Source organism: Salvelinus sp. IW2-2015, linkage group LG7 (assembly GCF_002910315.2).
Source record: "Salvelinus sp. IW2-2015 linkage group LG7, ASM291031v2, whole genome shotgun sequence".
NCBI lineage: Eukaryota > Metazoa > Chordata > Actinopteri > Salmoniformes > Salmonidae > Salvelinus > Salvelinus sp. IW2-2015.
This window is the reverse complement of record NC_036847.1, coordinates 3,399,121-3,424,255: the sequence shown is the minus strand read 5'-3', so window position 1 is coordinate 3,424,255 and position 25,135 is coordinate 3,399,121. Positions and strand designations below refer to the sequence as shown.

At 43.0% G+C, this 25,135-nt stretch overlaps 1 protein-coding gene and 1 pseudogene across 1 annotated transcript; both read left to right on the top strand.

The window, feature by feature from the left end:
- Positions 1-336: 336 nt before the first annotated feature.
- Positions 337-14,072, top strand: LOC111966886 (5-aminolevulinate synthase, non-specific, mitochondrial-like; annotated as a pseudogene).
- Positions 14,073-19,568: 5,496 nt separating this feature from the next.
- On the top strand, positions 19,569-25,135 carry LOC111966213 (dual specificity protein phosphatase 7). The gene is made up of 3 exons (XM_023990678.2): positions 19,569-20,338; positions 20,879-21,307; positions 23,064-25,135. Exons 1-3 carry the CDS (start codon positions 19,972-19,974, stop codon positions 23,372-23,374), a joined length of 1,107 nt encoding a protein of 368 aa, XP_023846446.1. The 5' UTR covers positions 19,569-19,971; the 3' UTR covers positions 23,375-25,135.

Genomic DNA, 25,135 nt, shown 5'->3' with positions numbered 1-25,135 from the left:
CATGAACTGACATATATATTTTTACTATATTCTACATTGTAGAAATATAGTGAAGACATCAAAACTATTAAATAGCACATGTAGTAACTAAAAAAGTGCTTAACAAATCAAAACGTATTTTAGATTTTAGATTCTTCTAAGTAGACAGACACCCTTTGCCTTGATAACAMCTTTGCACACTCTTGGCATTCTCTCAACCAGTTTCATGAGGAATGCTTTTCCAACGGTCTTGAAGGAGTTCCCACGTAAGCCTAAAAATGCTCAAGTAAAACGGAAATGCTCAGTACATTGTTCAAGGGCAAAGTAGCCTAACTGTACAGTGCATTTTCACAAAGCATGTGCAAGGTATGATTTATTGATTGACAATTTTTTCTCTCACAAAAGCATGCGCAAGGTGTCAATTTAGGCCATTGTTAGATTTTTTTTCTTTCAGCAAGATATTAGGCTATTATTCAATAGGCCTAAATATTCAATAAATAAATGAATAACTGTTGAAGAAAAACGTAATTGTTCAATAAAAAAAAGGAACTGTACAGTGCATTTTCTGTATTTGCTGGTTAGGGTCGGGTGCGGGCCTCCGATTTTCACTTTAACATAGTCAGGCAGTTGCGGATGGGTTATTTGCAATTGAAGGTCAGGGGGGTGGACAAACAGCAGACCCGTGCATCACTAGTTTCCACAGACAYCCCAGTTCTGATCTTTTGCCAATTGTGAAAATGTAGAAAGTATTGATCTGGCTACCAGCTCTTTTGTGAAATAGATAAGATCACGCCTTGTGGTCCAGGCAGAACTCTGTTTGCTCATCCCTCCTCTTGCAAATCTCTTAAGAATGCATGTTTTGTCCWTGTTGCAGATGGAAATGATGCAACAGACCAAGGTGAAAGCTGAGATCCAGTCCCTGGGGTCCATAGCCGGGTCTACCTGCCCAACAAGCTGTGCTACGGGGGCTGGATACGATCACACACTGCCACCCTGTGGTGAGATGTGGGAWTTGATTTGGCTGGATTCAAGCGGTATAGTTGTGGTATAGTGGTATAGTTGCAGTGTGTTTATTTAAAAGGTAAATGTGTATTGACTGACGTTTCGTTGGTCTCATGGTAGTATCGGCTGGTCTAGTTCTATGGGAGGTTTTGCAGACTTTCCATAGAGGTTATGGTATCATCCTCAACCAAATCCTGTGGGAGTGGATTTAGACACTGTGACATACAGACACCGGCTGTTAGTAATTGTGGATCCAGCTTGGTGTGCCCACTGCGGCAGTAMGCAACCCTGTGGTTAGAGAAGCGGGCCAGCAACCAGAGGGTTGCCGGTTTGAATCCCGGCTCAGACAGGACAATCTGGTGCAGAGTGAACTGGCAACCGGAAGGTAGCTGGCATCATCCTAGATACCATTGCCTGCTATTGTGCCCTTTAGCAAGGAAATGAACCTCCTATAATTGCTCCAGGGGTGCTGCACTGCAGCGCGATTTCTTACATCCCCTCTGGGTGTGTGTCGGGGGTTGGGTRGTGAGCATAAAGGCACATTTCCGTTCTTTGTAACTTAATGGACAATAAAGTACTGTGCATCTTAACTTAGTCAAAGGTAATGACTCCACTCGGTGCCTGTTCTGTGAGTGGTGATATACCAGTCTTTCCCATCGTCATGTGGTCAGGAAAAACTCCTCCCTCCAGCACACATGCACATCATTTCTCACTTCACATTTTGGGGAAAATAATCTGCTGTGTCATAACCAATAACGGAGCGTTGATGTTACACCCATTGCTGTTAATCCACCCAATAATGTTACACCCARTAATGTCACACCCGTCGCTGTTGATCCACCCACTTCTTTTGCAATGCCCACTTTCAGACACACTCCAACTTGATGACAGCTCTGCACACTCTTGGCAAAATGCACATCAGTCAATTCYAATCTTCAATTTACTTGCAGGAGATAGAATGCTACATTGTAGCTGGTCCCATCAGATAYACTGGCACACGTAAAGGCTACAGCATGCCTCAGTTCAGCTGGCGCCTAGCCGAACCGAACAAGTATGCTTGCATTGAACTCCCTTAAAAAACCTTCGCTGGCAATAGTACTATTTGTCCATTTTGAGATGCCTTAGCCAGTATACACTTCCTTAAAGTAGTCAGAATGAATCTATATAGATAACTCAAGAAATGTGTCATTAAAGTGGCAGTATGTCACATAGACATGTGAGTTATAGATCTATCATTCTACTTGAAAGCAYGTCYAAAAAGCAGTAGATATGTTCTATGTGTGCTTTTTCTATGCTTCCCAATCTTAGATTTTGTTTTTGCTTCTTTTACTTTTGGTTTTGTACACTAGCTTCAAACAGCTGAAACAACGATATTTTTGGTTATGGAAAATATATTTAACAGCGACCGGTTTAGATGGTACAATGATTATCTACACTATATTAGCTTATTTTCTCACCTAAACTGAAATTAGGCAAACTATTAGAGTTTTAGCAACCAGGAAATGGCACCGCGATTCCTGCAAGGTGCAACTTTAATGTTGATGTTTTTGCCGAGGAGATCGTAGTCGAGCAATTTTGCCAGGTGGCAGTGAATATTTCCTGTAACAAATTCTGCGTAAGCCTATCAAAGTTTCACACTTTTTCTACACAATCAAATGGCATTTCTGCAATTTTTAAATAGGTGAACTCGGCCACCAAAGGGATATATTTAAACCTCCAAATTCAAGGTTTACTTTRGTTCCCCTTTACTCGGTCCGTCTCAAGTGTTGAGTGCCAATATTGCATGATCATCGCATCAGGACCAATAGTGGCTCCTTACTAACATTTTGACAAAACTTGTTTTTCGCCTATCCGTTTCACACACATTAATGTGCTTTCACAGCAATAAAGATGTAGGAGGATTATACAACGTGTGAGTTTACATTCGTACATCGGGGGAAAGAAATGACGTTGAAGACGCTTGTGGTCTTGTAAAACAGCTGTAATTGACTGCTTACTGCTATCACTAATTGGTGGTGAGATGCACTAAGGCGATAAGGCCTGAGACGACGAGATACAATAGCCGCAAGTTCGAACTCCCCACAGGGCAAAGTATTTTATTTGAGGGAAATAATGCTACACTATTGGTCCTGGAGTCAAGTAACACATACGTGACAAAGTAGATGGTCAGTACAGGTGCATCAAAGCTGGGACCGAGAGACTGAAAAACAGCTTCTATCTCAAGGCCATCAGACTGTTAAACAGCCACCACTAACACAGAGAGGCTGCTGCCTACATACAGACTTGAAATCATTGGCCACTTAAATAAATGGATCGCTAGTCACTTTAAATAATGCCACTTTAATATTGCTTACGTGTCTTACGTTACTCATCTCGTGTGTACACTGTATCTTATACCATCTATTGCATCTTGCCTGTGGCGCTTGGTCGTCGCTCATCCATACATTTACATGTACATATTTTTATTCCGTCCCTTTATATTTGTATGTATTGGGTAGTTGTTGTGGAATTGTTAGATTGCTCGTGAGATATTACTGCACTGTCGGAACTGGGAGCACAAGCATTTCGCTACACTCGCGTTAACATCTGCTAACCATGTGTATGTGACCAATACAATTTGATTTGATTTGCGATGGTTATAAAAATGCATGTAAACCATTGTACATGTAAGTGTAAGCCTATACATCTATGTAATATAGCCTATATTAGTGACTATTATTTATGTAACAGAGCCAGTTGCCTATGTGTCTGGTGATGCACACTCAGTCACACAAAACACACACACAAAACACACGCACACCACACCTCATACTCACAAACACACACACACACACACACACACACACACACACACACACACACACACCACACACACACACACACAGCACACACACCACACACACACACACACACACACACACACCACACACACACACACACACACACACACACACACACACACACACACACACACAAGCAACTCACACACAAACACAGCCCACACTGCTGTCCCATGCTATAGAGAAATGAAACTACTGGACACTTCCCGTTTCACACTGTGTATTTAAATACTGTATTCTCGACATAGCTCATTCTACTATTTCTAATACTGCATGCAAGAAGATGCAAAAATCCAGTATTTACATAAATATATGCAGTTTAAAAACAGTGTAACTAAAATTGTATAACACACACATTTATTTCAATACTGGATTCTTGACATAGCTCACTCTAATATATATCTAAACTCAGCAGAAAAAGAAACGTCCTCTCACTGTCAACTGCTTTTATTTTCAGCAAACTTAACATGTGTAAATATTTGTATGAACATAAGATTCAACAACTGAGACATAAACTGAACAAGTTCCACAGACATGTGACTAAGAGAAATTGAATAATGTGTCCCTGAACAAAGAGGGGGTCAAAATCAAAAGTAACAGTCAGTATCTGGTGTGGCCACCAGCTGCATTAAGTACTGCAGTGCATCTCCTCCTCATGGACTGCACCAGATTTGCCAGTTCTTGCTGTGAGATGTRACCCCACTCTTCCACCAAGGCACCTGCAAGTTCCCGGACATTTCTGGGGGAAAGGCACTAGCTCTCACCCTCTGATCCAACAGGTCCCAGATGTGCTCAAGGGGATTGAGATCCGGGCTCTTCGCTGGCCATGGCAGAACACTGACATTCCTGTCTTGCAGGAAATCACGCACAGAATGAGCAGTATGGCTGGTGGCATTGTCATGCTGGAGGGTCATGTCAGGATGACCCTGCAGGAAGGGTACCCATGAGGGAGGAGGATATCTTCCCTGTAACGCACAGCGTTGAGATTGCCTGCAATGACAACAAGCTCAGTCCGATGATGCTGTGACACACCGCCCGAGACCATGACGGACACTCCATCTCCAAATCGATCCCGCTCCAGAGTATAGGCCTCGGTGTAACGCTCATTCCTTTGACGATAGAAACGAATCCTGGTGAGACAAAACCGCGACTTGTCCGAGAAGAGCACTTTTTGCTAGTCATGTCTGGTCCAGCGACGGTGGGCTTGTGCGCATAGACGACGTTGCCGGTGATGTCTGGTAAGGACCTGCCTTACAACAGGCCTACAAGTCCTCAGTCTAGCCTCTCTCAGCCTATTGCAGACAGTCTGAGCACTGATGGAGGGATTGTGCGTTACTGGTGTAACTCGGGCAGTTGTTGTTGCCATCCTGTACCTGTCCTGCAGGTGTGATGTTCGGATGTACCGATCCTGTGCAGGTGTTGTTACACATGGTCTGCCACTGTGAGGACGATCAGCTGTCCGTCCTGTCTCTCTGTAGTGCTGTCTTAGGCGTCTCACAGTACAGACTTTGCAATTTATTGCCCTGGCCACATCTGCAGTCCGCATGCCTCCTTGCAGCATGCCTAAGGCACGTTCCTCCAGATGAGCAGGGACCCTGGGTATCTTTCTTTTCAAGTCAGTAGAATGGCCTCTTTAATGTCCTAAGAGTTCATAACTAACCTTAATTGCCTACCGTCTGTAAGCTGTTAGTGTCTTAACGACCGTTCCACATGTGCATGTTCATTCATTGTTTATGGTTCATTGAACAAGCATGGGAAACAGTGTTTAAGATCTGTGTAGTTATTTGGATATTTACGAATTATCTTTAAAAGACAGGATCCTGAAAAAGAGACGTTTCTTTTTTGCTGACTTTACTTCTGTGCAAATAATTCTTAGTATAGCTTATGTAAATTCACCTGGTGTACATACATATTGCATTTGTATTTTTAATAATTTCTTGTATATTTAAATGTTTAAATTATTTGTGTACTTGTTTGACATTTTAAGGCATTGTTKCAGTAGGAGCTAGTAACAAGCYTTTTGCTGCACCCCATTTTAAATCTGCTAAACTGTGTATGCGAGCAATAKACTTTGATTTGTTGTCTACAGGGAAAAAGTCCATTRGGAAAGTATTCAGACCCCTTGACTTTTTCCACATTTTGTTACATTACAGCCTTATTCTAAAATTGATTAAATCGTTTTTTTCCCCTTATCAATCTACACACAATACCCCATAATGACAAAGCAAAAACTCAAAAATTCTTCTCTGCAGAGCCTCTCAAGCTCTGTCAGGTTGGATCGGGAGCGTCACTGCAAAGCTATTTTTACGTCTCTCCAGAGATGTTCGAGTCCAGGCTCTGGCTGGGTCACTGAAGGACATTCAGAGACTTGTCCCGAAGACACTCCTGCATTGTCTTGGCTGTGTGCTTAGGGTCGTTATCCTGTTGGAAGGTGAACCTAAGCCCCAATCTGATGTCCTGAGCACTCTGGAGCAGGTTTTCATCAAGGAACTCTTGGTACTTTGCTCCGTTCATCTTTGCCTCGATCCTGACTAGTCTCTCAGTCCCTGCCGATAAAAAACATCCCCACAGTATGATGCTGCCACCACCATGCTTCACTGTAGGAATGGTGCCAGGTTTCCTCCAGACGTGATGTTTGGTATTCAGGCCAAAGAGCTAAATCTTGGTTTCATCAGACCAGAAAATCTTGTTTCTCATTGTCTGAGAGTCCTTTAGGTGCCTTTTGGCAAACTCAAAGCGGGCTGTCATGTGCCTTTTACTGAGGAGTGGCTTCCATCTGGCCACGCTACCATAAACGCCTGACTGGTGGAGAGCAGCAGAGATGGTTGTCCTTCTAGAAGGTTCTCCCATCTCCACAGAGGAACTCTGGAGCTCTGTCAGAGTGACCATCGGGTTCTTGGTCACCTCACTGACCAAGGCCCTTCCCCTCTGATTTCTCAGTTTGGCTGGGCGGCCAGCTCAAGGAAGAGTCTTGGTTGTTCCAAACTTCTACCATTTAAGAATGATGGAGGCCACTGTGTTCTTGGGGACCTTCAATGCTGCAGACTTTTTTGGTACCTTTCCCCAGAATTTTGCCTTGACACAATCCTGTCTACGGACAATTCCTTCAACCTCATGGCTTGGTTTTTACTCTGACATACACTGTCAACTGCGGGACATTATATAGAAAGGTGTATGCCTTTTCAAATCATGTCCAATCAATTGAATTTACCACAGGTGGAGTTGTAAAACCATCTCAAGTTGTAAAAACMTTCAACTCTCAAGGATGATCAAAAAGAACAGAAAAGATGAAAAGAAGAGGGAAGAAATAAACCCAACAACAACTTTCTCTTCATAATTCATCCAACAAAATATTAAAGAGCACAGAGCTCAATTTCAAATYTTTTATTTGTAATAAATGTGCAAAAAATGTGTAAAAAACTGTTTTTACTCTGTCATTATGGGGTAATATGTGTAGATTGATTGGTTGTCAGGTTGTCAATTGCCACCCACTGACTTGACATTTATATATACAATTCTGACATTTATTTTATTCTACGTAAATAAAAAAAGACAATATCCAAATGCAAATGTTTAGCTATTATTAATATCATGAATTTGACATACTATTTATAGGGCTAGGCGCTAGCTACCACATAATAGGGCATCAGAAGTATTGACTCCTTTATTAAGGAAATGCTCTAGCTATCTAGGTAACGTTAGCTATAAGCTTCTGGATATGACTAGCTAGCTATCATGATTAGTTCTATGGTGTTTGCTCTGAAAGGCAAACGAAAATAGATTGCTTTCTGAAGGAAGCCTGCAAATTGTTGCACAGTTTAATCTGAACTAAGCTATAGTTTTGTCATTAAAAATCATCCCCATCAAATTGGCCAGTGTTACCTAGTGTTGATTTTTCAGTGTAACATTTGAGTGTTGATTCGGGTGTTAAATGATCTCTGTAAGTGTTACATTAACACTCATTGGTGTAAAAGAACTCCAGTGTTGGTGTTAATAACCAGAGTTGAGTTTGAGAATGTGAATGTGTCAGTTTTACTCTGTGGAGAGTAAAACATTCTCATCCAAACCACGCCCATCATTATCATATTACTCAGCCTGCTCAATTGCAGTTAGATTTTTAGGGGTTCAAGTGAAGTTGGGAAACCTATTGTTATTCTCTGAAATATTTTCCTTGATGGTCAAAAAACGAAACCATAGATTGTTAACTTTTTTTCTAGATTGAACAAAAATGTAAACACAACATTTGTTGGCCCCATGTTTCATGAGCTGAAATAAAATATCCCCGAAATGTTCCATATGCACAAAAAGCTTATTTCTCTCAAAATGTGTGCACAAAATTTCTTTACATCCCTTTTAGTGAGCATTTCTCCTTTGCCAAGATAATCCATCCACCTCACAGGTGTGGAATATCAAGAAGCTGATTAAACAGCATGATCATTACACAGGTGCACCTTGTGCTAAGGACAAGAAAAGGTCACTCTAAAATGTGCCGTTTTGTTACACAACACAATGCCACAAGTTTTGAGGGAGGATTGTCCACCAGAATTGAATGTTCATTTCTCTACCATAAGCCACCTCCAATGTTGTTTTATAGAATTTGGCAGTACGTCCAACCGGCCTCACAACCGCAGACCACGTGTAACCACACCAGCCCAGGACCTCCACATCCAGCTTTTTCACCTGCTGGATCATCTGAGACCAGCCACCCAGACAGCTGATGAAGATGTGGGTTTGCACAACCGAAGAATTTCTGCAAAAACTTTCAGATACCGTCTCAGGGAAGTTCATCTGAGTACTCGTCGTCCTCAKCAGGGTCTTGACCTGACTGCAGTTTGGCCTCGTAACTGACTTCAGTGGGCAAATGCTCACCTTCGATGGCCACTTGCACGCTGGAGACGTGTGCTCTTCACAAATTAATCTCGGTTTCAACTGTACCAGATGTCAGACGTATGACGTTGTGTGAGCGAGTGGTTTACTGATGTCAACGTTGTGAACAGAATGCCCTATGGTGGTGGTTGGGTTATGGTATGGGCAGGCATAAGCTACGGACAAACAAACAAACACATTTGCATTTTATCACTCTCAATTTAAATGCACAGAGATACTGTGACAAGATCCTGAGGCCCATTGTCGTGCCATTCATCCGCCGCCATCACCTGATGTTTCAGCATGATAATGCACGGCCCCATGTGCATGGATCTGTACACAATTCCTGGAAGCTGAAAATGTCCCAGTTCTTCCATGACCTGCATACTCACCAGACATGTCATCAATTGAGCATGTTTGGGATGCTCTGGATCGACGTGTACGACAGCGTGTTCCAGTTCCTGCCAATATCCAGCAACTTCGCACGGCCATTGAAGTGGAGTGGGACAACATTCCACAGGTCACAATCAATAGCCTGATCAACTCTATAAAAAGGAGATGTGTCGCGCTGCATGAGGCAAATGGTGGTCACACCAGATACTGACTGGTTTTCTGATGCACACACTACCTTTTCTTTAAGGTATCTGTGACCAACAGATGCATATCTGTATTCCCAGTTATGTGAAATCCATAGATTAGGGCCGAATGAATATATTTAAATTTACTGATTTCCTTACATGAACAAGAAAAGGAGAGCCACATACTCTAGGAGCTCAGATGAAATCATTTAACAATCTAATATCCAACGTATCGACAGACTAGCTGTCTTCATGAGGGTATAATGATTTCCTTACGTGAACTGTAACTCAGCAAAATATTTTWAATTGTTGCATGTTGAGTTTATATTTTTGTTCAGTGTATTTTCATATTTTCCTCATAGGCCTACACAATTAAATCAAAGATGGATACATGTATTTAAGTCAATCAAATGTCCTCCTGTTGTTGCCTGTAGAGTCAGAGCAGGGGGTCCAGCTACCCCCGGGCCACCCAATGCCGCATGCTGGCCAGCCGGTGTGCTCCAAATTCCACTTCCTGGTGGCTGAAATGGTGCAGAAGAACACCAACGTGGTGAGGYAGGCCCGCATCGAGCTGTCAGAGGACATCCAGGACAGGAGCACAGTCCACACAGGTCAAAATGCGACCGGTCTTTGACCTTTTCCACTCAGTTGTGTAAGCAGTTATGTGTGTGTTAGGAAAGCTTGGTGTGGCTAGTCACCTTTCAAGAAATCCCAGGACATTTGTCATACTACAACTATTCCAGTAGAACTATTAGTATAGGAAAAGCGACCTAGGTGAGGTGGAAGTGGTTTTGCTACTGTAGGAGTCTAGTTGATCACTCTTTCGAAACAGTGTTTATCCCCCTTTATTGATACAGAGAAGTCTGAGTCCAAGGTGTGTCCCACTGTGGGTCCCGATCAATGCTGACAGGGCCGACCCAGGCACCCTGAAGAACATGCGGAAACAGCGCCCCCCTAAGGTCTCTCACTTCCTACGAGACAATCTGCACGAAGGTAAGCACCTGCTCACATGTGACCTGGTACACTTGGGGCTACATGTTATATGTTTGTGTAACGACTGTTTAGGCATCCCTGATTTTAGAAAGAGGCTGAATCCAAACTACAGTGACAAAGACCTTACCCGTCGTATTTCTCTTGCAGCGTATGCCAACTTCCACTACGACAAGTTCTTTGAGAAGAAGATTGACGCCAGGAAGAAAGATCACAGCTACCGGATGTTTAAGACGGTGAAAGGGTCCGCTCCACGTCCTTCCCCATGGCAGACAGCTACTCAGCGTCGCTTCTCACGAAGAGAGACGTGTCTGTGTGGTGCCGCAATGACTACCTAGGCATGAGCAGCGTCTTCCAGGCCGTCATGTGAGAGGGGCACGCAGGTCACAGGAACCGTAGATAGTTGATTAAGGATGGTTTAAGATGGATGGAGGTTGACTAGATGAGAGAGTCTAGCCATAGGCATGCAGTTATGACAATGTGTTCATCTTAGAAATGTGTAGTTTCACTCATAGTTTTCCAGACAAGACGACAATCTCTTATCTCTTTCTGTAGGGATACATTACAGAAGCACGGCGCGTGAGCAAGAGGACCACGGAACATCTCATGGACCAGTAAGTGCCATGTCGACTTGGAGTACGAGCTGGCCGACCTGCACGGCAAAGACGCTGCGCTGCTCTTCACTTCCCGCCACAGTGTTCACTCTGGGTAATATACTGCCAGGTACTGACACTGATTCTGACACGACTGATTCAAACGTAGTAGTCGTTCATACCCTTATTCTTTCCGTGTTCTATAGTAGTTTCATTTTACATTCTATGACATGCTCATGGACAAAATGAGCTCTTAATTATCTGCATTAAAAACAGCCATTTTGTTTTTCCTGCTCCCAGGTTGTGACATGTACTCTGATGCAGGGAACCATGCATCAGTGATGCAGGGTATAAGGAACAGCGGGGCCAAGAAGTGAATCTTCCATCACAACGACATCAAACATCTAATAGAGCTGCTACGGAAGTCTGATCCTACCACCCTTATGATTGTGTCCTTTGAGACTGTGCACTCCATGGACGCAGATAGCAATGCAGATAGCCCGGTTAGCCAATGTGCGGGAGCACTGGTTGGTCGGCCCAATTGAGGTAGTATGTACATGAATCTATAGTTAAAGTGACTATGCATATATGATAAACAGAAAGTAGCAGCAGCGTAAAAAGAGGGGTTGGGGGGGGGTACACAATGCAAATACTCCGGGTAGCCATTTGATTACCTGTTCAGGAGTCTTATGGCTTGGGGGTAAAAACTATTGAGAAGCCTTTTTGTCCTAGACTTGGCACTCCGGTACCGCTTGCCATGCGGAAGTAGAGAGAACAATCTTTGACTGGAGTGGCTGGGGTCTTTGACAATTTTTAGAGCCTTCCTCTGACACCGCCTGGTGTAGAGGTCCTGGATGGCAGGCAGCTTAGCCCCAGTGGTGTACTGGGCCGTACGCACTACCCTCTGTAGTGCCTTGCGGTCAGAGGCCGAGCAATTGCCGTACCAGGCAGTGATGCAACCAGTCAGGATGCTCTTGATGTTGCAGCTGTAGAACCTTTTGAGGATCTCAGGACCCATGACAAATCTTTTTAGTTTCCTGAGAGGGAATAGGCTTTGTCGTGCCCTCTTCACGACTGTCTTGGTGTGTTCGGACCATTCTAGTTTGTTGTTGATGTGGACACCAAGGAACTTGAAGCTCTCAACCTGCTCCACTACAGCTCCGTTGATGAGAATGGGGGTGTGCTCGGTCCTCCTTTTCCTGTAGTCAACAATCATCTCCTTAGTTTTGGTTACGTATTCTGGCACCACCCGGCCAGGTCTCTGACCTCCTCCCTATAGGCTGTCTCGTCTTGAAAGTTGAAAGTACTACTTATGTCGTTTTTGGGGTTTTCTGTACTGAACTATTTATATTTTTGACTACTTTTACTTTTACTTCACTACTGTACATACCGAAAGAAAATAATGTACTTTTTACTCCATACATTTTACCTGAGCCCCAAAAGTACATTTTAAATGCTTAGCAGGACAGGAAAATTATCTAATTCACACACTTATCAAGAGAATATCCCTGGTCTTCCCCACTGCCTCTGATATGGCGGACTCACTAAACACTCGCTTCTTTTGTAAATTATGTCTGAGTGTTGGAGTGTGCCCCTGGCAAGAAAATAGTGCCGCCTGGTTTGCTTAATATAAGGTATGATGATGATTTTATCATTTATAATTATAATTTATTTATAATGATTTATACTTTTACTTTTGATATATTTGAGCATTTACATTTACTATTTATACTTAAGTATATTTAAAACCAAATACTTAGACTTTTAGACTTTTACTCAAGTAGTATTTTTTTACTGGGTGACTTTCACTTTTACTTGACTAATTTTCTATTAAGGTATCTTTACTTTTACTTAAGTATGACAATTGGGTACTTTTTCCACCGCTGTTTACTACTCAAACAATTAAAAGCAATTTCCCTAATGTGTACTGCATATACAAAACGTGTCCGTCTTGAGGTTGTTTTGTGGTTGTTATCTAGGTGCTGTGTGTCCTCTGGATGAGATGTGTGACGTGTCCCATGATTTTGGGGATATTACGTTTGTGGACGGGGTACATGCTGTGGGGTTGTATGGGGCCATGGGAGGTATCGGAGACAGGGACGGCATCATGCACAAGATGGACATCATCTCAGGAACACTCGGTAAGATGACTTGGGGCTAGCTGATAATGATGTGATTTCATTGATATAGGACCTTTATAGTTCACAAACCTTCATTCAGGAAGTGGATGAACATTTGAAAAATATGTTTTAAAAAATTGCAACAATTTATGGTTGAGAACAATCTCCAAAAGAGAAAAAAAGCTCAAATTAATATTGATGTTATCAAATATTTAACTCACCCAGACCATCCTATTAATTAAATACATCTTTATCTGGTTTATGCCTTACCTTACCTCATTTATTCTTTCCAGGTAGGGCGCTTGGTTTTGTTGGCGGCTACGTCGTTGGTACCAACGCCCTGGTGGACACTGTGCGCTCCTACGCAGCAGGCTTCATCTTCACCTCGCTGCCTCTCATGCTGTTGGCCGGGGCCCGGGGGTCCATCCAGACCCTGAAGGGGGAGGAGGGTCACGTGCTGCGCAGGAAACACCAAAGGAACGTCAAGCTGCTGCTGCGCCAGATGTTGATGGACTCAGGCCACGGTCCACTGCCCCAGCCACATCATCCCTGTCAGGGTAAGACTGGCCTGTTAATCGAGAATCAAACCATGGAAACGAGAGACGAAAATTCTATCAACTTTGGATGTTATATTTCATCCCTGAAGAAAGCATTTTATATTATCACCTGATGAGTCATCTGTGACCCCTTGTTCCAGGTGGTGGACGCTGCGAAGAATACAGAGGTGTGTGACATCATGATGTCTCGCTACACCATCTACGTGCAAGACATCAAGTACCCAATGGTGGCCCGGGGAGAGGAGGGCCTCCGCATCGCCCCCACCCCACATCACACACCCCAGATGATGCAGTACTTTTTCAATAAGCACACACCCCAATGAGTCTTTGTGGTTTTGAATCCAGTAGTTACAAATGTGATTGATTAAATATGAATATTTTTCTCTCCACAGAGCATCTGGTGAAGGCCTGGAAGGAGGTAGGTCTGGAGCTGAAGCTCCACTCGTCATGGGAGTGTAACTTCTGCCAGCAGCCTCTAGACTTTGAGCTGATGACAGAGCGAGAAAAGTCCTTCTTCATCGGCATGAGTAACATGATATGGGCCTAACATTTTAACCCCAGAAACGATAGACCTCTTCCCCATATAATAAATCTCTATCTTAAGATATTTGTTCTCTTATCTATGTATAATTCTATCACCATTTATGAAATATTCTCATTTACAGGTAAATGGTTGGGGAAAGGTATGCTTTTGCTATTATGTTGTGTTTGGAGCAACTGGAAATGATATTCTTTAACATTATCTCAACCAAATATCAGCTTTGACAAACATTAAATATAACCTCTGCTCTGCCACACCTCGCCGGAGGGATTCGGCAAATCTGCAACCACTGTGAGCGRACACACTTTGTATAACTCTTTTCTCTACCCATTTTATGTTTTTTCTGACACGGAGAACATGGATACAGTTGGTCCAAAGGAATAGAACTTACACGCAATTCAATGTTTTTCAGAAGTTACAAAATGCATTTCTATGTCAATATGTCAGTCCTTTTCGCTTCCGTCGATGTTAACCTCGGGGCCTATTCCTCTAACAGCACCCTTGAGCCGACACCTAAATCATAGTAAAATCCCCCTCTTAACTGTGTCTCAACATGTTGAAGAATGTAGCATTGTGCCCCTTTCACACACTACCGTTTTCACTCTGGGCCTTCGATAATTGCTCCTTTGACATTAGCGAAAGACTCTCAGGCGGAGCAGAACAAGTCACCTCTTGAATTGACTGCACTCATTCACTGTTTTGACTCCAACTAATCTCGGTTTAGTCGGCTTCAAATGGGGAGTCAACACTCCAGCATATTACACATTAGTGCTTCACCGATTCAGAAAACTGTAATGTCCTCAAAGAGGCAATTCATTTTTTGGGGTGGAGTTGGCGGTAAGTGTCAAATACTATCATTGGCCTTCTTGGAGGGCTCTTGCACAGCCAATTCTTCCGTGCGACCTTGGCATAAGCTTGAGCTCAACATGCAATTTCCATTTGTTCCTTAGTACTTTTACACTTCATATGCATAAGGCCACTTGGTCATGAGACAGTTTATAACTCGGGTCACTACTTGGGGTTCCATTTGACATACTATCAAAGTTTGTGAATATCATCGTGATCGTAGCATATTCACACCGCATAGTGGAGCTGATCAGTATATTCAACATGCCTTTCTTCGTTCCACCAGAGGGCGCACCAGTGCACCTTATTTCAAGGAGTTGGGTTGCCTCATTTACCGTGAGTGCAGCAATTGCAATGTGACACTAGACGGGAATAATGCAACACGCACCATCTCCTTGGTCCAAGGGTTAATCAATGTATTGAAGACATGCCATATAAACCATTTTAATGTTAACGTTAATTTGTCAGGATATAAATACGAAAGAAATAATCTAATTTCGTCTGTCTACATTTTCTAGTGTAGGGTTGAAGCCGTCTTAACAACGTGAAAAAAGTGCCATGGTTAAAGCCGTCGCTCTATTATTTACGAGGGTTACCTATATGCCAGAAGAGGCTGGTGGGAGGAGCTATAGGAGAAAGGGCTCGTTGGAATGGCTGGAATGGAATTCATGGAACGGTATCAAACACATCAACCGCATCGACCACGCCATTACAATGAGCCTGTCCTAATATAGCTCCTCCCACCAGCCTCGTCTGCTACACACTTAACATCTGCACATGACAAGAGCGTGTACATAATGGGGTGAGTGAGAGGGTTCAAAGCAACGCTCTCGACGTGCAAAGCCAGGATCCTGCAATCTCAAAGATATGTGCCTGCTGTTCTAGAGAAGAAGAGAGAGATGAAGAGGAGAGAGAGAGAGAGAGAGAGAGAGAGAGCGGAGAGAGAGAGAGAGAGACAGACAGAGAGGAGAGAGAAGAGAGAGAGGAGGATGAGAGACAGAGACAGAGACAGAAGAAGAGAGAGAGAGAGAGAGAGAGAGGCGACAAGACAGAGACAGAGACACATAGGAGGATACAAGAGCGGACAGAGGAGCAGAACAGAGAAGAGCTTGGAGAGAAGAGAGAGAGAGAGAGAGAGAGAGAGAGAGAGAGAGAGAGAGAGAGAGAGAGAGAGAGAGAGTGAATTACCATGAGCTCACATTCTGAGAGTATTATGTAATTGGAATGCTTCTCTGAGTGCACTAGTCAAGCGACCAGCACCACTTCATGCAAAGCCAGGCATTGTTGATCATAATGAGATTCTCATGCCACTGCAGCAGTGAGAGACTGTGTTTATATCCTTTTTTTAAATCATTTTGAGTTATGATTGTATTATTTAATATGTTATTGTTTTGTGTATGCAATCGGCTACAGGACAGCAGTCATCTGGTTTTAATACACAGCAATATTCAGAGTGCATTTCATTATGATATGCATGTAAAATATGCTTACTTTAATTTACTTTGAAATATGTATGACACTATGTATGGCATTTACCTAGTAATAACCATGTGATTTTCATGTTATGGGTTCAAAAGAGGCTGAATCAAAGCTGTTGAATCAAGTAAATGTTTGACTCCATCCCAAAACACGAACCCAATCTCAGTCTCTAATTTCCCACTCCAGAATGTCATTCAGAGAGTAAACTTTCCTGGCTCTTAGTGCACTTGGCAGAATGTTCTGTACACTACGTTCTGCATTTGACCAAATTGTCTTACACCTACATCATTCATCACAGATTAAATGCACACCCTGCAGTTCCTTATCAGGGCAGAACAGAGGCAGGACCCATGCCTCTGCACTGCACACTCTCTGGTGAGAAAACTGGGTGCATGCATGTGGGTGAGAAGACAACACGTGTGTGTGTGTGTGAGAGAGAGAGAGAGAGAGAGAGAGAGAGAGAGAGAGAGAGAGAGAGAGAGAGAGAGAGAGCGCAGGTTCAGCTCTGCTCCCCTCCATTTTGCGTTAATCCTGCGAGCGCTGCACATCTGTGTCTCCCCCACTCACGTGCACAGACAGATGAGCTGAATGGCTGGCTTCCCATTGCACTCACACAAACACACTCTTTCCCTCTCTCTCTTTAGCACACACACACATTCTCTTTCTCTCACACACAAAAACAGACACTGAGGGTGGTCCTGCGGATTCTTGCCACTGCAATCATCGTCTTTGTAGTCCACAATGTGATGATAACAAAACACAAAATCACGTGCTTCTTTTTCTGAAAGAAAGAGAGCAAAATATCTCTTCTGGCAAGACATACAGTACCAGTCAAAAGTTTGGACACACCTACTCATTCTCTACATTGTAGAATAGTTAGGACATCAAAACTATGAAATAACACATTTGGAATCATGTAGTAACCAAAAAAGTGTTAAACAAATAAAAATATATTTTAGATTTTAGATTCTTCAAAATAGCCTCCCTTTGCCTTGATAACAGCTTTGCACACTCTTGGCATTCTCTCAACCAGCTTCACCTGGAGTGCTTTCCAACTCTTGGAGGAGTTCCCACATATGCTGAGCACGTGTTGGCTACTTTTTCTTCACTCTTCACAACTCATCCCAAACCATCTCAACTTGGTTGAGGTCGGGTGATTGTGGAGTTCAAGTCATCTGATGCYGCACTCCATCACTCTCCTTCTTGGTCAAAAATCCTTTACACAGCCTGGACGTGTGTTTTGGGTCATTACCATGCTGAAAACAAATTATAGTCCCACTAAGAGCAAACCAGATGGGATTGCATATCGCTGCAGAATGCTGTGGTAGCCATGCTGGTTAAGTGTGCCTTGAATTCTAAATAAATCACAGACAGTGTCACCAGCAAAGCACCCCCACACCAACCCCCCTCCTCCACCATGATTCACGGTGAGAACCACACATGCGGAGAACCACACATCATCTGTTCACCTACCCTTCGTCTCACAAAGCCACGGCGGTTGGAACCAAAAGTAAAAAATTTGGACTCATCAGACCTTAGGACAGATTTACACCTATCTAATGTCCATTGCTCGTGTTTCTTGGCCCCAGCACATCTCTTCTTCTTATTGGTGTCCATTAGTAGTGGTTTCTTTGCAGCAATTCGACCATGAAGGCCTGATTCACGCAGTCTCCTCTGAACAGTTGATGTTGCGATGTGTCTGTTACTTGAACTCTGTGAAGTATTCATTTGGGCTGCAATTTCTGAGGCTGGTAACTCTAATCAACTTATCCTCTGCAGCAGAGGAAACTCTGGGTCTTCCTTTCCTGTGGCGGTCCTCATGAGAGCCAGTTTAATCATAGCGCTTGATGGTTTTTGCGACTGCACTTGAAGAAACGTTCAAAGTTCTTGACATTTTCCCGAATTGACTGACCTTCATGTCTTAAAGAAATGATGGACTGTCGTTTCTCGTGGCTTATTTGAGCTGTCCTTGTCATAATATAGACTTGGTCTTTTACCAAATAGTGCTATCTTCTGTATACCACCCCTACTGTACCTTGTCACAACACAACTGATTGTCTCAAATGCATTAAAAAGGAAAGACATTCCACAAATGAACTTTTAACAAGGCACACCTGTTAATTGAAATGTATTCCAGGTGACTACTTCATGAAGCTGGTTGAGAGAATGCCAAGAGTGTGCAAAGCTGTCATCAAGGCAAAGTGTGGCTACTTTGAAGAATCTAAAATCTAAAATATATGTGAATTCGTTTAACGCTTTTTTTGGTTACTACATGATTCCATGTGTTATTTCATAGTTTTGATGTTTTCACTATTGTTCTACAATGTAGAAAATAGTAAAAAAAATAAAGAAAAACCCTGGAATGAGTAGGTGTGTACAAACTTTTGACTGGTACTGTACATGTAGGTCAGTGTTTCTGAAAAGGTTCGGGGCTAAGATAATCAGGGCTTAAGCATTATATGAATGTAGCATTGGTGTTGTAAAGAAACGACACGATGGCTCTGATCACAGATAATGGATCCGACAGTGACCGAGGATCAAATCAGTAGGTAGGGGTAGAGTGAGAGGGAGAGGAAGGAAAATCTGCAGACAGCATACAACACAGTAGCAATTGCGTGGAATTCTATACAAAATGATCAGAGGAAAGCCGACAATTTAGGGGACTGTTCCCCCACCAACAGAATCCCAAATCAACCAAGCCCTGTTCAAAACCAGCATGACATGAGCATGGAGAGGATAAGGTTCAATGATATAACAGGATATAATCTCAAATATTGTGTTTTGGCAAGCATCCAGTAAAACGATCATTAAGGCTAAACTGTGGAACTGTGTTAAGTTCATATGCACATTTTTACATTCATATGACCTCACATTGACCAAGAATAGAACCAAAAAAGACACGAAAGACAAAAGAGAAAAGAGCAGGTAGTAGGCTGCAATTAATTATGAAGTATAGCTTACTTTTTTTAGCATCATAAACGAGTGAATAGACCTGTTGTAATGATGCAATTGAATAATGTATTTTCTGTAGGCCTCATTTCATAATTCGAAAATCGGTCGACATCATAAGACACWACCCAGTAGGTTATTGATTACACAGTAATAGCCTATAGGAGGGCTCCTGAAACAAATTTAGCAATCTCCTTCTATGTCTTTAAATTGAAGCGCCTCCCTCTCGAGTTTCTCCACTGTCAACTACATTTCCTCTGCATCGGAATGGCAAAAGGAGAACGTGTTCCAACTAGTGCGATTGTCCGTGTGGAAAGTTGATAGTGTATTAATGTCTGGTGTTATTATTTCATAGGAACAAAAATTACTAGTATTTGCTTACCTGGGCGAGTGGATAAGCGGTGAGTAACCTACAAGGTCAGATGGACATTGGAGTAGGGAAAATCAACGCTCCCGCTCTAAAGAAAGTGATACATTAGAAGTATGTCATTAACGCAACATTTGAGATTTGATGTTGGTTTGAGGTTAACACGTCACAGTGTTTTCCCTGCGAAGTTATTCGTCACTCGGTGTACAATGTAGCGACATTTGTGTATTACTTGCATGCATGTAACATGATATTTCGTTCGATATGACTAATGTGACGCCAAGTAAAAGCGTAGAATGGCTGCAAGTAGAGTTGGAATCCGGGGGAGGTTCGCTCCTTTTGTTGGACTGCCGATCGCACGAACTTTATGAATCATCCCACATAGAAACGGCCATCAATTTGGCCATACCAGGGTTGATGCTGCGACGGTTCAAGAAAGGCAACATACCCATCCGAACTATCATCCCAAACCACGAAGACAAGGAGAAATTCGTTAGACGTTGTAATACGGATACGGTGATTCTGTACGATGAGTGCACTGTGGACTGGCAGGATGGGGCCACTGGTTCGGTTCTGGGACTACTTCTTCAGAAACTCTGGGACGACGGCTGTAAAGCATATTACCTGGAAGGCAAGTTAAATGTTTTTCAAGTTGTTTGGGGAAATGTAGCCTATAGTAGTCTAACTTTCCTGGCACTGTATGTAAAATAGGGTACAAATAAATGTTTTTCTCGTAAATATTAAGACAAACAACTCAAATGAATACTTCTTAATTATATAGATAGTATTTATAATACACCTTAGTTTTGAATGTACATCATTATCTCTGAAACTTTGAGAAGTAGTGTGACTGAGAGTGTCAATTAAAATTCCAAAATGGCTGCGCCGTGTTTTGCTACTACAGGAAAAGGGCATGCATTTCATGAATGGTCTGCTGTGAAGGAGAGAACTATTGCCAATGCAGTTCTTAGTTATAATAGTATACATATTATATTATAGCCTATTACTTCATTAGACCACATATCACCTATTATATCAACTCAAATAAATCATATTTATTTCCAATCTCTGTGCAGTTGTTACATTTTGAATAGTAGAAAATAATATTGCTTGGCTGAGATACATAGGATAACACAATGAACAAAAAACATTATAACTCCTTGGATCTTAGGGGGATTTGTGAAGTTTCAGACCGAGTACTCAGAGCACTGTGAGACCCTCCTGGACAGCTGCTGTCCCAGCTCCTCTCCACCGCTGTCCGTCCTAGGCTTCGGAAGTCTCCGGATCAGTTCCGACCTCTCAGATGGTGAATCGGACCGCGAGCCGAGCAGCGCAACCGAGTCCGAGGAGAGCCCCCTTCCCAACAACCAACCTGCCTTCCCCGTCCAGATCCTCCCCTTCCTTTACCTGGGCTGTGCCAAAGACTCCACCAACCTGGACGTGCTGGGCCAGTACAACATCAAGTACATCCTGAACGTCACGCCCAACCTCCCCAACATGTTTGAACATGACGGCCTCTTCAAGTACAAGCAGATCCCCATCTCCGACCACTGGAGTCAGAACCTGTCCCAGTTCTTTCCAGAGGCCATATCCTTCATTGGTGAGTAGCCGACTAGGTGGGAGAGAACATGATCGATCACATTGTGTTCCAAGAGTTAATATATTTGATGAACGAGGCCTATAGGAAATGATACACAGGCACACCTAGTATATGATGTCCCGTGTAGCTCAGTTGGTAGAGCATGGCGCGCGCAACACCATTGTTATGCGTTCAATTCCCGCAAGGGACCAGTATGAAAATGTGTGCATTTTTTTCGTTCCGGATAAGAGTGTCTGCTAAATGACGTAAATATCATACACTTCTGTTTATTACCGTGAGAAAGAGGAAGTTGGTTCCTAGCCACCTAATGTTCTTGTTTTACTTTAGTCATATTTTGATTAGGATATGAATCATTATTATCTCTCGGTTCCTGGTATATACCCAATGGCATTGCTCATCACTGAAACCCCCCTTGTGTGATGAACCTAGGGCTTTTACTTAGATTTTCAATTCCGGTTATCGATGTCCCAATTCAACATAACCTCTCAAAAAGAGAGCTGGAATGAAGTCCCTTGCTACTGAGCACTGACCCAGAGGAACTTCCTGGATCGTTGCTAGTGTCGTATGTCTGTTATTTTAAACGTACTGAAACCCACAGCAGCACCTGGAACCTTCTTGTGCTGATGGTGTTTCAGGGCTTGTTGTGTGATAGTTTGTCGGTGGGGTTAGAGGTAGACGAAGGAAACATGGCTTCCACTCTCTGTGGCTGCCTGTGTTTGGTTATCAGGTCATGAGTCTGACTCTTGACACTGACACATCCTGGTTGTGGGTTAGGGTTTAGTGCAGGGCGTTTCACCATACTTGTTTGCTTACTTCTCTCGGCTCGAAAGAGGATATGTGGCCTGTTCTTGTGTAGATTGAAGTGGATGTTTACTGCCGAAATAATCAACCTCAGCGTCAAAGGCGCACAGCAGCACATGATGAAGACTAGCTAGCTAAGTTGAGGACTGACAGCTCCGGGCATCCATAGTCTGCATGTAAGCACTGTCATAATAAAGCAGAGGATGTGAAAACATTCAGTGACACACAGCCTTGGGTCATGCTCTGGGGTGTCACATAAAGTTAGCTTGAATTGTGTACGTAGTATTACACCTTTCAACAGCAACATGAATCTAAGAATGGTGTTTTAATGTGACTCCATGATAGAGGGTTATGGAATGGCTGCGATTAGCTCACTATACATAATATTATTTTTGATGAATGGAGGCGTGTCATTCAACAAAGATAAAGGTCTACTTACTGTCTCCCTTGATCCTTGTGAGCAAACAATACGAAGTAGGCTTGCATGTTACCTCTTCTGGGTTGGGCCATGTTACCTCTTCTGGGTTGGGCCATGTTACCTCTTCTGGGTTGGGCCATGTTACCTCATTCTGGGTTGGCCATGTTACCCTCTTCCGGTTGGGCCATGTACCTCTTCTGGGTTGGGCCATGTTACCTCTTCTGGGTTGGGCCATGTTACCTCTTCTGGGTTGGGCCATGTTACCTCTTCTGGGTTGGCCATGTTACCTCTTCTGGTTGGCCATGTTACCTCTTCTGGGTTGGGCCATGTTACCTTTCTGGGTTGGCCATAGTTACCTCTTCTGGGTTGGGCCATGTTACCTCTTCTGGGTTGGGCCATGTTACCTCTTCTGGGTTGGGCCATGTTACCTCTTCTGGGTTGGGCCCCACACCCTGAGAGTCTTAGGGCTATGTGTTCTGATCATCCAGCCAGTGCTATTTGACCCGTACTGACCTTCTTCCTCACTTGTACCTGTAGATGAGGCTCGGTCCAAGCAGTGTGGCGTCCTGGTACACTGTCTGGCTGGCATCAGCCGCTCTGTCACCGTGACCGTGGCCTACCTGATGCAGAGGCTCAACCTGTCACTCAACGACGCCTACGACTTTGTCAAGAGGAAGAAGTCCAACATCTCCCCCAACTTCAACTTCATGGGCCAGCTGCTGGACTTCGAGAGGACACTGGGGCTGAACAGCCCATGTGACAACCGCTCCTCGTCCAATGAGCAGCTCTACTTCACCACGCCGACCAATCACAATGTGTTCCAGCTGGACACGCTGGAGTCAACGTGAGGGAGCGGAGAAGACGGGTTTGGGGGCCATGTTGTTTCATCAGTGTCGCCAGGGTATTTTGTAGCCTGTCAATGAATAAGAAAATACACCTGGCACTGAGAAGACTCACCTGTCAAGCAAGTGATTTCAGTATGGACTTTCATAGAACACGGTGCCCGCCATTATGCCTAAAACAGTACATGATCTGTCTGATGCCTTAAAGGGATACTTCAGGATTTTGGCAACGAGGCCCTTTATCTAATTCCCCAGAGTCAGATGAATGTGTGGATACCATTTTTATGTCTCTGTGTCAAGTACGAGGGAAGTTYGAGGAAATTGTGAGCCAACGCTAACAGTTACCATAGACTTTCAGTAATTGCGCTAACGCTAGTTAGCAACTTCCTTCAAACCATACGCGGAGACATACAAATGGTATGGACGAGTTCATCTGACTCCGGGGAAGTCCCAAAATTCAGAAGTATCCCTTTAATGTTTTACTCAAGTAATCCAAAAGGCTTAGTGTGTATAATAGTGAATGATGGTATGCAATGGTTATTGCAAGAAATGTAATTATTATGAGGTAACTCGATGGGATGACTGTTATTTCATGTTCACCCGCTGGAAAGTGGATGTGTCAGTTGTTTTTAGAACAACTGTGGCTAATGCCTTGTTCTGAAGGGAGAGGGTTGGCCAAGCAGAATGTGAATCATTGTTTTCTGGGACCAAAAGGAGATGTTTTGAATGGTACTCTTGCTGAGGGGGGCCGGGGCTACTTTAAGTTGTCCTTGAATGACTTTGTAACATTCCTATCGATGACTGTTCTAGACGTCGTCATTTGCGGTTAACATRAGAAGGGAGTGACCATTGAAAGCACTTGTCAGCTAATGTTATGTTATGCTCTCTACTTTGCTGTCATCTTCCGAGTAAATCTTTGTGTTTTCTATTCCATAATGTAAGAATGCCATACATTATGTCCGAATGTTACCGTTTTACCTTTGTTGAATTGAGAGGGTCACCCTCTGCAAAATATTAAAGATGAAACACATTCTTTTTTTCTTTTTTTTGCAAAGCTCTTGTAAATTGTGGTAATTATAACAACATTGCATTGTTTTGCATGTAATCAAGTTTAACTTCTGTATACTGTACCTCTTATGCCTGTTGTTCCTGTGGCCTTTATAATACCGTCTAAGTTAACACTTAACTGTCTTTAACCAAGGACCTGGGTATAGTATTGGTTTGTCATTTGCCATGCTTGACATTAATGACTTGTATATCATAGTTATGATCCATAATGGACATTTTTACCTTGTTTATTAAGTCATGTAAAAGTCATGTATAGACACAATCTTCAGCCTGCAGCTACTCTTCCTGTGGCGGAACCATGTTAAAGGAAACACGGTGTGTTTTGATCTGTTCTGTGTTTGCCAGTAATCGAAGTTGAATGTTTTAGCGAATGAGAGCGAGGGAATGAAAGGAAACGCGTGATAACGATGCCAATTTTCTTCTTACCTCACGGAGAGACATTTTCAGGGATTTTTATACAACACATCTGTATCTTGTTACGTCATCTGAAACACATCAAAGGGCTGTGTTTATTTGGTATGGGTTTGTAAAAGATGTACATAAGATTCGCTTGGTAACGGGTGACCTTTTCTCTGAATCATGAAGGATGTGAAATTGACCGATTACAGTATGTACAGTGTATGTAAGACTAAATGTACAAGACATTTATGTACAAGTTTATACAACAAATATATTGTATATTTTTTACTTTCAAACGTG